The 13,448-nt window shown below is 37.2% G+C and overlaps 2 protein-coding genes across 3 annotated transcripts in view; one reads left to right on the top strand and one right to left on the bottom strand.

Annotated features, from left to right (window-relative positions):
- LOC134677149 (pyruvate dehydrogenase (acetyl-transferring) kinase, mitochondrial) overlaps window positions 1-8,956 on the bottom strand; it is a 53,317-nt gene extending 44,361 nt beyond the window's left edge. The window contains exon 1 of the mRNA XM_063535608.1: window positions 8,670-8,956. Within this exon, the coding sequence (XP_063391678.1) occupies window positions 8,670-8,772 (103 nt within the window). The 5' untranslated portion in view covers window positions 8,773-8,956. The remainder of the gene's footprint in view (window positions 1-8,669) is intronic.
- Window positions 8,957-9,461: 505 nt separating this feature from the next.
- LOC134677205 (putative gamma-glutamylcyclotransferase CG2811) lies at window positions 9,462-13,357 on the top strand. Of its 2 annotated transcripts, none has more exons than XM_063535654.1 (5): window positions 9,462-9,599; window positions 10,663-10,858; window positions 11,400-11,505; window positions 12,290-12,415; window positions 13,226-13,357. In XM_063535654.1, exons 1-5 carry the CDS (start codon window positions 9,531-9,533, stop codon window positions 13,275-13,277), a joined length of 549 nt encoding a protein of 182 aa, XP_063391724.1. In that variant the 5' UTR covers window positions 9,462-9,530; the 3' UTR covers window positions 13,278-13,357. The 2 variants fall into 2 exon arrangements, with proteins under 2 accessions (XP_063391724.1, XP_063391723.1); XM_063535653.1 differs by having other exon boundaries at window positions 12,290-12,514; window positions 13,226-13,322.
- The last annotated feature ends 91 nt before the right edge of the window (window positions 13,358-13,448 follow it).

The raw sequence follows: 13,448 nt of genomic DNA, 5'->3' as shown, positions 1-13,448 counted from the left end.
TTTTGTTCTAACTGACAGGCCGATAATCAGTGGGCCCCTTAAAGGAGATAGCATTATTTTAGTTTTGAGGCAAGTGTAAATATATCCGTTTTTTGGTCAAGGACAGCATTTTAACTCACACAGCACAGCAGTAAGTAGCAAAATAGCTTACACGTGTACTTACAACTACGACCCTTTAAATATTACGTTTAAAATTCTTCACAAAAAAGCGTAAGTGTGATAATATCGATACACATTACACGTGTATAATTTTGCCGTCTTCACGCAAAACGTCGTAAGTCCCAAAAAAGTCATAAGGATATACGACGTTTTGTATAGTTTCGCAGCTCAGCAACACGCGCGTCAGATAATTGTCTTCCCAAACAAACGTGGTGTAATTTTGGCGTAAGTCCAAGGGCTCAACGTCTAGTGCGTTACGTCGCTGTGGATGTTGACCTGCCTTATTGAGGCCTCAAGGTTATTTTTATTTGTTTACTACGATGTTATTTAATTAAGTTATCAATATTGGTCCTTCGAACCGGATCAAGGTGATAATTCGGCGGTCCGATAAGATAGTGGGAGTCGTTTTCTTTCATTTAGTTGTGCAATATTGTGTGATGTAATTTTAGTCTTGTTTTATACGTATCACATGTGCGTTGCCGATGCTATGTTGATCTTTGACGGCCCATCTGGCCTATTGGGTAGTGACACTGCCTATGAACCCGATGGTCCCGGGTTCGAGTCCAGGGGATTTATGTGTGTGACAGATATTTGTTCCTGAGTCATACTCGTATATATCGTTGTCTGAGTATCCACAACACAAGCCTTCTTGAGCTTACCGTGGAGCTTAGTCAATTTGTGTAAAAATTTATAATATTTAATGTATGACGTGCTAAATGTAATGTATATTACATGGTCAATAGATTATCTTATCTTATCTTTTATTTCTTTATTAATCATGGTCTTTCCTTCTTTGACAAATAATTAAATGAGTTGGATACTTGGGATTTTGTTATGGTAATTAAGATTCCTTCGCTGCTATCTAATAATAATTAGACATATTCAAATAAACATTAAAACCTTGTAACCATGCCAATAGTATAAAATTCAGTATTTTCAGTAGCAACAAGAGAGCGGTCTATTAAATTATAATGTTTGTCCAAAGTTTAGTAAGACACGAGTATTCTAAGGAATCTCAATAATGGAGTTGGCGCTAGATTTGAGCTAAAACAGACCAAACTCATAATATACTTAAGTCATGTATATATTGTATACCTAAATACATTAAAGTATACAGTATACCTCAAATTTGAATTAGGAAATCAGTAGGCTGAGACTTCACACTGTTTTGGGCAGTTTTTGGAGTTAAATTGTCCGAGCGGCAGTTGCCCCTTTCATTCTTGAAAAACGTAGTAAGATAGCAACATTAGTAACATTTTGTTCAAACATCTTATTCTTTAAAAACTGTGATACTCCACTTTCCTCTTAACTTATACTATATAATACTCAGATTTCTACACTTTATTTCAAATAAACCGGCCAAGTGCGAGTCGGACTCGCGTTCCAAGGGTTCCGTACATTACACAATTTTTTACAATGTATTTTTTTACTTCAACTTAATTGGTCCAGTAGTTTCAGAGAAGATAGGCTGTGACAGACGGACAGACAGACAGACGTTCGAGTTATCCTATAAGGGTTCCATTTTTTGAGGTACGGAACCCTAAAAACATGGTATTTGCCGATATACCGTGTCTCTCAACTCTCAAGTGAGATTAGGAGAGATTCCATTCAGCTCCTTCTCCCTAAACGGCTCACGTAAGTAATGTACGGCCCCTAACGCTACGTCTTACGTAGGCGAACAACGCGCGAACGCGGCGCGGCGCGGCGCGGCGAAATCAATCCTTTGATGCCCATAGAAGTGTCCTACGTAAGCGATCTCGTTGCGAACGCGGTGCGGCGCGATTTGCACGCGAATGTCAGGCGGCGCGGCGCGGCGCGGCGCGGCGGCGGCCGCTTTCGCCGCGCCGCGCCGCGCCGCGTTCGCGCGTTGTTCGCCTACGTAAGACGTAGCGTAACTCTATATGCCAAGCTTGCGACGTCATACGTCAGTTCAGTATATTCTAGAGTATATAGCAACAGGAAACGAGGAAGTCTAAATATAGCGGCGGATCGCTCCAGAGGTTAACATTGACCTAGAGGTGTTATACAAACAGTTAAATATAATTAACTGTCCATCGGTGGACCTTATGCCTTTAGTAATAAGGTTTACGAACTGCTTGGACCCAGCTTGGACGATGGTACTGTCGTCACATCAGCGGAATAGCGACGTACATATAAAATCGGCGTTGATCAAAAATATACCTTATTATAAGCCAGTAAGGTGCAAATATGATTAACGTACCTTGAGGCATTAAGACCTTTTGGAACTAACGAGCGCTTTCATAGCTCTATGAAGCGATAGATGTTGCAATATCGACCTTAATGCGTTTAGAGTAGGTTGAAAATGCTAGTGGTAAGTTATTGACGTGGATTGTGGGTGATCTTGAATGGTGGGTCGCAGTATACGTAATGTGGAAGAGAAATTATAATTTTTACGTCAGTAATGTTATTTTAAATTGTACTATTCCGCTTAAAAATATACCTTTATTACTCAAACCAATCAGATAAATAGTAGCCAGGCGCTCATAAATATCTAGACATGCACTTTAACGTCTTGCTTAATGGTAGACTTTGTTCAGATATTAGTGACACCATGGCCACTTCAATTTATTTATAATAAACGTTTTATTATGATATAGGAGCTAGGAGCCAAACGAGGAGACGAATGACTTGATGGTAATCGATTACCGTCGCCCAGGGACACCTGCAACACTATAGGGGTTGTAAGTGCGTTGTCGGACTCTAAGATTCCCATCTTACGTACACTTTTTTCTAGAGGGTTTAATAGTTTAAAATTTGACTAAGTTGGAAAGTCCGTCTATCAGTGTTGGCCGTAATGGTTAGTTCTAATTAACAATTTATCAATTGCATTAACCATTAATTCCGCAATTAATCAATTGCATTACGCATCAATTTAATTAAAGTTGGTTAGAATTGAATCTTGAGACGTTTAATTACATTGATTGTCAATCTAATTGCCTATTTAATGGCATTAAAGTTTCAAAAAAATAATTAGAATTATTCTCAATTGCATTAACGTTTAATGGAATTAAATATTTTTTTCATAAACTAATAATTAATGTTAATTTTGCTTGAAACTATTAAATGGGAATACACTCATTATTGGTGTATTTTTATTTGTCCCTGTCATATGTGAGTTGGAGAGAAATGGGAAACGGGGACAAATGGGATTTATATGCAGCGCTTATTCCATCTGCTCCAGGCGGGAACAAATGGGAAAATATCGGAAAATGATGTGTTCCCATTTGTCCCCACACCAAGAAAGTGGGGAAAAATGGGAAATATTTATATGCAAACTGTGCAGTTTGCATATAATTCCTATATGTTCCCCGTGGGGACAAATGGGAATACACCCATTATTGTTATAATGGGTGCTCATAAAATAAATAAAATACATAAAATACATAAAATATATAAAATACATAAAATACATAAGCGGGCCGCAGGTTGCCGACCGCTGCACTAGACCTTTGATCCCTTGGACGTCTTTATAAAATTACGATATTTATTCTTGTTAATTGTTAATTATCAATCACGTGTTTAATTTTCATTAAAAATTGATTTAGTTTTTAATGGTTTGTAAAGCAATAACCATTAATTCTTTTTAATTGTTAGTGGTTCGTAATAAATTAACATTAATGCAAATTGATGTTCAATGCAATTGATAATTAATTTCCCTTCAATGGTTAATGGCTAATGGCAATTAACCTTTTCAATGGTTAATTTTTAATGGTCAATTGCATTAACGTTCGGCCAACACTGCCGTCTATTATATTCAAGGCAAGTCCGTTAAATCAGAGATTACCAACTGTTTTTGCGACTTTAATATTATAACTAGGGATGTACCGACTAGTCGCCGACTAGTCGGGAAAGCCGACTATCCGGCCACATTTGTAGTCGGCGATTAGTCGGCGACTAGTCGGCAAAAATGGCCGATTAGTCGGCACTTTATTAGTGAAAGAAAAACAGAAAAAATGAAACCAACAGTCAATATTTAGCATATTATGTCTATTTTACCAAAATACCTATTCAGGGTGTGAAAACTTTTGTTCATATAATTGACCGTTTGATCGTTATCGTATGGTGGTGGTGGCTGGTGTTTTCTTCTACAGGTCGATCTCAACTGATTCTCGTGTAATTTCATGGCCAAGTTCTATACTTAAAGGATTTTATTATAATTCAGTTTTTATTAATGTTATTGCAAATTTTAGAGACTTATAAACAGGGCACGTTGCTCGTAAAAACGCTGACCACAGGGGATAGGTTCTTAACTGGCGACTACGTACGAGAAATAGAGCCTTGGAAATACCTCCTACAAGTTGTACCTACTGACGATCTGCTCAGGATCGCGAAATAAAAGAAAGACAGAAATTGAACGAGCGAGGATTCCTGTAATAGGTCTTTGAACCTGTAGAGAATACCTTTTAGCCAAGCTAATATATGAATTGCGCAACCAAAAGAGCAAAACTATTGTTTTTCACCTAAACTTATACGAAACTAATAATCTGGCCGACTAGCCGACTAGTCGGCCGACTAATCGGCCATTCTAGCGCCGATTAGTCGGCTAGTCGGCTAGTCGGCCAAATCAATAGTCGGTACATCACTAATTATAACGATTTGATAAGGTATCGACAAATCCTCCTGACTTTGCGCATGATGTTACTTTACTAAATTTTGCGGTCAGTAAATTAAAAGAAACGATTAAAATACATTTATTTATTATTTCATTTCTGGTTTTCTATAGGGTAGAAACGTTCAGAACTACACATTTGTTTATTTATATAAAGTCGAATAATACACATAATGAACTACGATGACTAAATATATGCATAATATAGGTATATTATGTAAAACATTGTAGCGAGTGTCAACACAACTCCATTAAAAAGACATCGACCTGTTTGTTTTTCATACAAATTGTATGTTCCGGCCTAGTTTAGTTAAACTGGGGTACCTACCATAACTACCAACAAAACGCGTCTGTTACGATCAGCACAGATATGGCAGCTAGGTGGCGACAGCGCCACGCGTGGCTTATGGCAAACCCCAAATTGGGGCCGAACGGTGTACTTTTAGCTACCTGTAGCAAAGCGACGAAATCGCGGAGTGAGACACGCCTGCAGGTAGTTAAAAGTACATACGTTCAACACCAATTTTGGTGGCTAGCCATAAGCCGCGCGTGGCGCTGTCGAAACCTAGCCATATCTGTTCTGATCGTAATAGACGCGTTTTGTTAGTCTTCTGTACCTAGTACTGTTATTTATTCTGTGCCTAAGAGGAGATGGCGGGACAATCTGGACACATTTATCGGTATCTGGTCGGATGCTGCAGTTAATCGGGAGGATTGGAAGTCTAGGGAGGCCTTTGCCCAGCATTGGGACACCTCATAGACTCGCTAAAAAAAAATGTTATTATAGAAATCGTTAGAAGTTACCAGTGAATATCAGATATCGAATTTAAATAATTAAGTCAATTAAGATAAAAATATTTTTTTTTGCATGTAGGCAATGAAAGAGATAATGCTCTGAGGTAGGTACATAAATATTATCATTATCAATACGGGGGTCATATGTGAACTGAGCACTAGATATCAGAAATTATGCAGTGTAAAATAGTGAATAGAATTAGGCGTTAATTTGCGGAAATCCATATTAATTAAAACAAAAATATTACTTTACAAAATATTAAAACGCGCGGTTTTTACGCTAGCAAAGTAATATTTTGGTTTTTTTTTTTATACTACTCCGCTGTCCGTCCGTCCGTCCGTCCGTCCGTCTGTCTGTCACCAGCCTGTATCTCTGTTGCCGCTAAAACAACAAACACTAAAAAGTACGGAACCCTCGGTGGGCGAGTACGACTCGCACTTGTCCGGTTTTTTATTTACACTGTAAATATCAATATATGTAATTATATATCTGATGGCGACGGTATGTCACTACACATTAGAAAACAAAGTCATCCGCCGCGTCTGTCTGTTGGTATGTTCGCGATAAACTCAAAAACTACTGAACGGATTTTGAGGCGGTTTTCACCTATCAATAGAGTGATTTTTGAGGAAGGTTTAAGTGTATAATTTGTTAAGGTTTTGTGTAACCCGTGCGAAGCCGGGGCGGGTCGTATACAAGTTTTCATTTTTAGGGTTCCGTACCCAAAAGGTAAAACGGGACCCTATTACTAAGACTTCGCTGTCCGTCCGTCCGTCCGTCTGTCTGTCACCAGGCTGTATCTCACGAACCGTGATAGCTAGACAGTTGAAATTTTCACAGATGATGTATTTCTGTTGCCGCTATAACAACAAATACTAAAAACAGGATAAAATAAAGATTTAAATGGGGCTCCCATACAACAAACGTGATTTTTGACCAAAGTTAAGCAACGTCGGGAGTGGTCAGTACTTAGATGGGTGACCGTTTTTTTTGCTTTTTTTTTGTTTTTTTGTTTGCATTATGGTACGGAACCCTTCGTGCGCGAGTCCGACTCGCACTTGCCCGGTTTTATATTTTATGATGGACATTTTGGCAGTGTTGTGTGATATAATTTGTTTGGAGCCTTAAAGGTCTCTTTAATGCAAAAGGATACTTATTTATGGTAACCCTAGCTTTATATAACAATGTTCCTAGCGTCAGCTTCTGTTACTAAATGTGTAACTGTAGATGATACAGGACATATCAGATTACGTGAAGTGTGGTCTAGAACTAGAATGCACTGTAATATATATGCTGGTAGACGGATGCAGTTTGACATAATTATTGAAAGACATAATATAGACATAATGTAATGGTTGTCAGATTATCATTTGTCATTATTATGAAACCGTCAACTTTTCAGGATTCTCGTAAGGTTATCCTATATAGGGTAGGTTAGGTTAAGTTTGTTTTATGGCAATCCTGAGAACGCGTTTCTGAGAAAACCCAAATTATGACTAACGAAAATGCAGGCAAACAATACATTATGACTTAAAACTTTATGGGAGACAATAGAGATCCACTGGTAGATAGATACCATAGTGATACTAGAAGGTAGTCTAGTAATTATAAATTTTGTCAAAAATACTGTTTAAATTTTAATTTCGCGCCTTTTTTTACTGACAAACTGGGTGTGCCAGTATTAATAAACTTTTAAAAGTTATATTGAACAGATACCTAGCCACTGTTCTTCTTCACAATGGAGTTTGTTTTCCTTACAAGTTTCTGGTCATAAAATACCTTGATGATTTATTCAAAAGTTCACATTTTCATTCCAATTAAATTGAGATGATTATGTGAATGATATCACAGAAGTTATCATTATTACTGTGCATTTAGATAATTTTAATTGCTATATATGATTTTACACAAATACATACAATAACAACAATATGCAGGGGGGGGAGTTGATATCGCCGGAGGCCTATGGGAGGGCCAGAGGAGCATTCATTGTATGAAAAATTTGAGCTCCAAAGAGGGCAGCTGCGAAGGGGCCAAGGTACTCTAAGATATCTGAACATGCACTCTAGCGCCTTGGCAATAGAGGCAGGTTCAAATATTTATGAGCACCTTGGCCGCTCCGATATATCTGATGGTGACTGTACCAACTAACTGTTTAACTGTATGGTTAAAAATAAAGGAATGTCTCCTTTAAGTGAAATGAGCCAGCTTAAGGATTTATGTTGGTTTACCTCCAGGGCCCAACTTATCTTTCCACACTGTATGACTGTATACAGAGTGACTCAAACCTATCCACTGTGTATAAAGTAGATATGTATTACATAAATTCATACACATTAAAGAAGTTATATCAGCTTTTCTAGCCATAGAAAATAGCTCTTTAACAGCTTGAAATAAGATCTTATACCGTGTGCTGTATGTTGTTTGGACAACATTGCTTGTAAAAAGAGGATTCAGGTCATTGACTGGCTGATGAGAGACAAAAAGTTGTGACAAGGATATAATTGGGTTTTTAAAGCTAATTTTAAAACATAGATCATAGACCTATATGTTATATCAAGAGTTGAATCGCTCGTATCTCTACATTGTACCTTTTCCCTTCAATTAAAAAAAAAGTTACCACTAAGATTTTTTTTTTAATTTTGGTGAAGGATTTTAACGTGTTTTCAACCTCATTATATAAATAAAAAGAAGTCACAGAAAACGTCGAGAACTGGCGATAAACAACATTAAATACGTTTCTTCAATGCAATAAAATTCTATAAATTTCTAGAACTCCACGCAAACTACTATACTCAATCTATGGCAAACGGGCTTTTTTTTGTGGATTTTATGGCCTTGGTTACGAGACCTTTAAGCCAAAAAGGCAAACTGGTGTATGGCCAGCAATCTTGCCAATTAAATGTATTTAATCCTGATTACCGCGAAAATTTGCTAAACGCGTAGACTAAAATATTTATGGTTATTATAACAATAAAAACACGCACATTAGTTTTATGTAAACAAAACAAATAAAAAATTAAAGATAACCTTGAAAAAAACGCCGATCTCAAAGGGTCTTTATAAATTAAAAAAAAAACTTACCGAAATCTATAAACTGCTTTATAGACAAAGGCGATGGATTAAACTGTGCATAAAAGTCCAGCATTTTCGTCACATTTGAGAAAATGGTCCCTGCCAGCCTCATTTTGGATGTTTTTGCTTCACGATATAATCAAAAATTATTGTAGGTAAATTAGCTTATCACCGGCACTAAAGCTCAACAACACACAACATATTGGTGTTTAATTCTGGTCTGTTAAATGAGTTAAATATGTTAAACATCGAAATTATAAAACTGTTGTAATTTCACAAAACAACTAACTTCTGCAATTAATGAAATGAAACTGGCTGAATTGACCGATCGACCGACAGACCTTCGGCCGCGAGTAGTTTCGAGCACATTTTATAAACTTTCAAAGCAAAAACAACCTTAAGGCGATGCATCAAAGTTCATTTGCAACTATTCGATTAGAATCTGACGTAATCAAACGTCAAGTGACGCATGAGAAGTATTTTTATGTTTCAAACGTAATGGTGACTCCATATTTTATTCATACACGATTGAAGTAAAAAATGCAAAAACGGCTAAAAGATAAAGTTCAAGTAGACGATAATTGGATTTTTCGGTGTAAAATTGGCTTCGTTTGTGGAAATAAAATGTTAATAATCACATATTTCAAGCAGGAAAGTGTTACTTTTATTAAATTAAGGTAATAACCAGTAATAACACACCATCTGCATAAAAATATTCTAATCGGAAAAAGTGAGCTAAGTTTCTACTCAAACGGCTCCACTTTTGACGTTTAAAGATAGGAAAGAGAGGGAAAGTAAATTTTTAAATATTTTATTGTGATTTTGCATTTTGTTATCTTAATATTATCGGTGTAATTTACACAAAGATTAATGATAAAGACTGCGAATGTTGTAATACACTCTACCATAAGACAGTTCATCTTACATTTCGTAAGAAAGGTAAGGTTTAATTGTGTAAGTATGTAATTCAGAAAACCATTCAACAATACAATGTCTTGGTCCAGACTTGTTCTGATACTTAATAATATTCCTTTGACTAACAAATTTACTGTTAATTCACTAGAGATCTATGTAGTTAATTAAATGGAGCATTATTTCAAATCAAAACCAAATCTGTTATTCAAAACTTTGCTACAAAAGGAGAGAATTGTCTGTGTTATAAATTTTAACCTCTTTAGTTTAGTTTAGTTAGTTTAGTTTCATAATAAATTAATAGTTTGTTATTTATTATGTGTTAATATTATGCCTTGCATTTATTGGTGTGTATTATTCATTTTAATAGTTTGTTATTTATTATGTGTTAATATTATGCCTTGCATTTATTGGTGTGTATTATTCATTTAAATGTAAGTACTATACATAATACCCATACAGCGTCCTGCTTTACATAGATATACTTTGGCAAGAGTTACTTGTCACCTTGCTAGTGGAGCCCAGGGCTATATTTTTCTCCGTCACTCTAATTACGCCTTCGTTGGAGTAAAAGAGAAAGATCCCCGCAATTTGCGAATTTCGGTTTTCGCGGTAGCAGCTCAGTGGCCTATTTTATAAAGCTACAAGTTACAATTTACAAGCGGAAGTCTCGTTCTAACAGATAGGGTTTGAAAGAGACTTCCGCTTGTAAATTGTAACTTGTAGCTTTATAAAATAGGCCACTGGCAGAGAAAACCATACTGCCTTTTTGTTATGCTACTATAGTTAGTCAAAGGATGGTCTCATTTCAATCATAGACAGAGAGAATCTTACTATTTTTGTCTTACACTATTTTTTTTTTCATTTCTTACACTGCACTGTTACTAGCACGCAAAAGTAAAGGATGAGCATAGTTTTCCTGGTTCTTACTGCTCTAACTATTATAACCATATAAACCATTTTTTTTAAATTGTTACTAACAAACTTGGCAATTGTTTACAGCCTGAAATAAATGTTTTTTTTTATAGTTGTTTTATTTTTTTTGAAGCCTGAAATAAATGATTTTTTTTATAGTTGTTTTTTGTTTCAGATGACCCATCAAGTCTTTGTCTATGGCACACTAAAGCGTAACGAGCCTAACCACTACTGGCTCACTAACCCTGAGAACGGAGCGAGCAAGTTCATAGCCAACGGAACAACGAAGACTAAATACCCACTAATCATCGCTACACGATACAACATTCCATTCTTACTTTACAGTCCGGGCGATGGATCTAACGTTCAAGGTAAAATATAATATAAATTCAAGACAATGAAAATGGGTTGTGATGTATGGAAATATACAATGAAACCCATTATTAAGGTTCTTTCTTCTTTCCTAGCCCATTTGAGTGTCCCACTGCTGGGCAAAGGCTCTCCCCTTAATTTCCATGACTCCCGATTTGGTGCTTCCTCAGGCCAGTTGTTCAGGAAGCTCTCCAGGTCATCTCGCCATCTCCGTTTGGGCCTACGGTTATTGAGTGTAATTTAAGACATATTTTTAATGTTTTGTGTGACATAGCGCTGTTTGGGTGTTAATGACCATCACCAAATGCCAATTATTGTGGCACCTTTTTTAGGGTTCCGTACTCAAAGGATAATAGCGGTATTCTATTACTAAGACTCCGCTGTCCGTCTGTCTGTCTGTCACCGGGCTGTATCGGCAGGCAGATCTTATTTTATTGCCATAACTGCCTTAAGGGTCTATTTGTTTACCAGTGTATTTAATTATTTCATAGCCCCACTTTTAAACTGTATTTAGAAGTGAAACCTGGGTTTTATTTTCAGGTGAAGTTTATGAAGTAGATGACAAAATGTTAAGTAACCTGGATATATTGGAAGACCATCCAAAATTCTATGTCAGAGAAGTAGACGACATCCAAATACAGAAAGGGTGAGATATTTATTAAAGTCAGCAGTGGCAGCTAAGCAGTAGAGACCTTAAAATGATACACACACACACACTTATCTAAACAACTAGCGACCACACAAAACTTTAACCAAAATTAAACACCTAAACCTTCCTCAAGAATCACTCTATTAATAGGTGAAAACCACATGAAAATCCGTTCAGTAGTTTTGAGTTTATCGCGAACATACATACCTAATACACACCGACAGACGCGGCGGGAGCCTTTGACTAGACTAGACGCCGAAGCTCAAAAGACGCCAGTGTGTAGTAGCCCTTAGCAGGGGTGCGAAACTCCTGACTTCGGTCAAACTCGGCTCCGCTCGGCTCAGCATTGCTCCGAGCAATTATTAGGGTTGGCACCACTTGACTTCCTTTTGCGTGCACGACCACAGATAAGATAATCACTTGATTTTTGACAACTCTAAATAGCCGAAAGGGATAGTGCCATATATTAGACAGGGACAGCATGATTCAACCCTGAACCGCTGTCAAACTTCGTTTTTGTAGGAAGTTTCCTTTCTGTGCGATAGCACTATTAATTATTCTGTGCCCTTAGGATGCGAATATAATTCTGTTAGCACTAATCACTTATTATGGCTCCTCTACACGATGGGCCAACGTCGGCCACTCCACCCTTGTGGTAGCATGAGCAGCCATGTGGTAGAATGAGATAGCAATATAACTTGCTCCCTCTAACGCATAAATGCGTCCCTTGGAGTGGCCGGCGTTGGCCCATCGTGTAGAGGAGCCATTAAACGTTTTTCAGGAACGAAGCGACAACAACAAAATGCTGGGTGTACTTCCTGAAGACCTTTAAACCGGAGCTACTGAAAAAGCCAACATTAAGCAACTATTCCTCCACCGGACCCCACGGCCTCGTCTACTCGGAGAGGTGCAATAGAGACCCTAATTATGACTATTGGCGCGAAGTCAAATGCAGTCAAGGAGACTGCTGAGTATTAGCAAAAATCTAGTCAATTTTTTCCCTAAAGTAAGAACGCTGAACACGGAGAACTTAGTACATTGACCTACCATTACGTATCTCTATCTCGAATGGGGTTGGCAACTGTTAAAGGTTATGCTGGCGCCATCTGCTAAATACATACTTCGACCGGCCAACCCCATTTTGATGTCCCGCAGATGATGCCGGTCAATACCACTGCGAGCGGGACAGCAATATAATAATGCGCATATGCGATAAAGATAGGAAATGGCAAGTCAATATGCGAAATTCTTTGTGATTAGCGTCCTTACTTTAGTTGAACAAACTTAAAGGTTTAATGCATGGATAAAATATTTAGAATATATTTATTATTTATACGGTAATCAGTAAGGCTTAGCACGGCACGGGTGATGCACCGACAATACGTCCCTTTCTGATTTAATACCTTAGAAAAAGATACGGTAGTATATCACGCGTTACTGTCCCGGTGCAATCATGATATGCATACTTAGGGGCTATTCATAAATTACGTCATTTCAAATTAGGGGGGGGGGGTCTGGACTCTGGACATCGGATGACGGTAGCATGAAGTAGGAGGAAATGGGGTCATTAGAAGCATGATTTTTGGATGATTATAGGGGGGGGGGGTCAAAAATCGATGACGTAATTTATGGACAGCCCCTTACATTACTTACTGTCCCATGAATGGCTAATGTTTAATCTCTTGCCTTGAAAATGTTTTATTATTTTTTGTTTCAGTAATAACGAATCAACCGTGGACGATTTGTATGATGACATTTTAAAGAAATAATGTGATTATTTGCCTCGTGTTATATGCAAAAATGGTTTCCTTGTAAATATTTCGAATTACCATGTATTTTTATAAAGAAATATATTTTTACTGTAATGTTTCAAAAGCTTTCCTTTTTATTTCGGAACTCATCCATAATCCTTACTATTTCTGAACGCAATTAATTGCAGT

Source organism: Cydia fagiglandana, chromosome 25, assembly GCF_963556715.1.
Source record: "Cydia fagiglandana chromosome 25, ilCydFagi1.1, whole genome shotgun sequence".
In the NCBI taxonomy this organism is placed as follows: Eukaryota; Metazoa; Arthropoda; class Insecta; order Lepidoptera; family Tortricidae; genus Cydia; species Cydia fagiglandana.
Note: the sequence above shows the minus strand (reverse complement) of the source record. Positions and strands in the feature narration are given on the sequence as shown.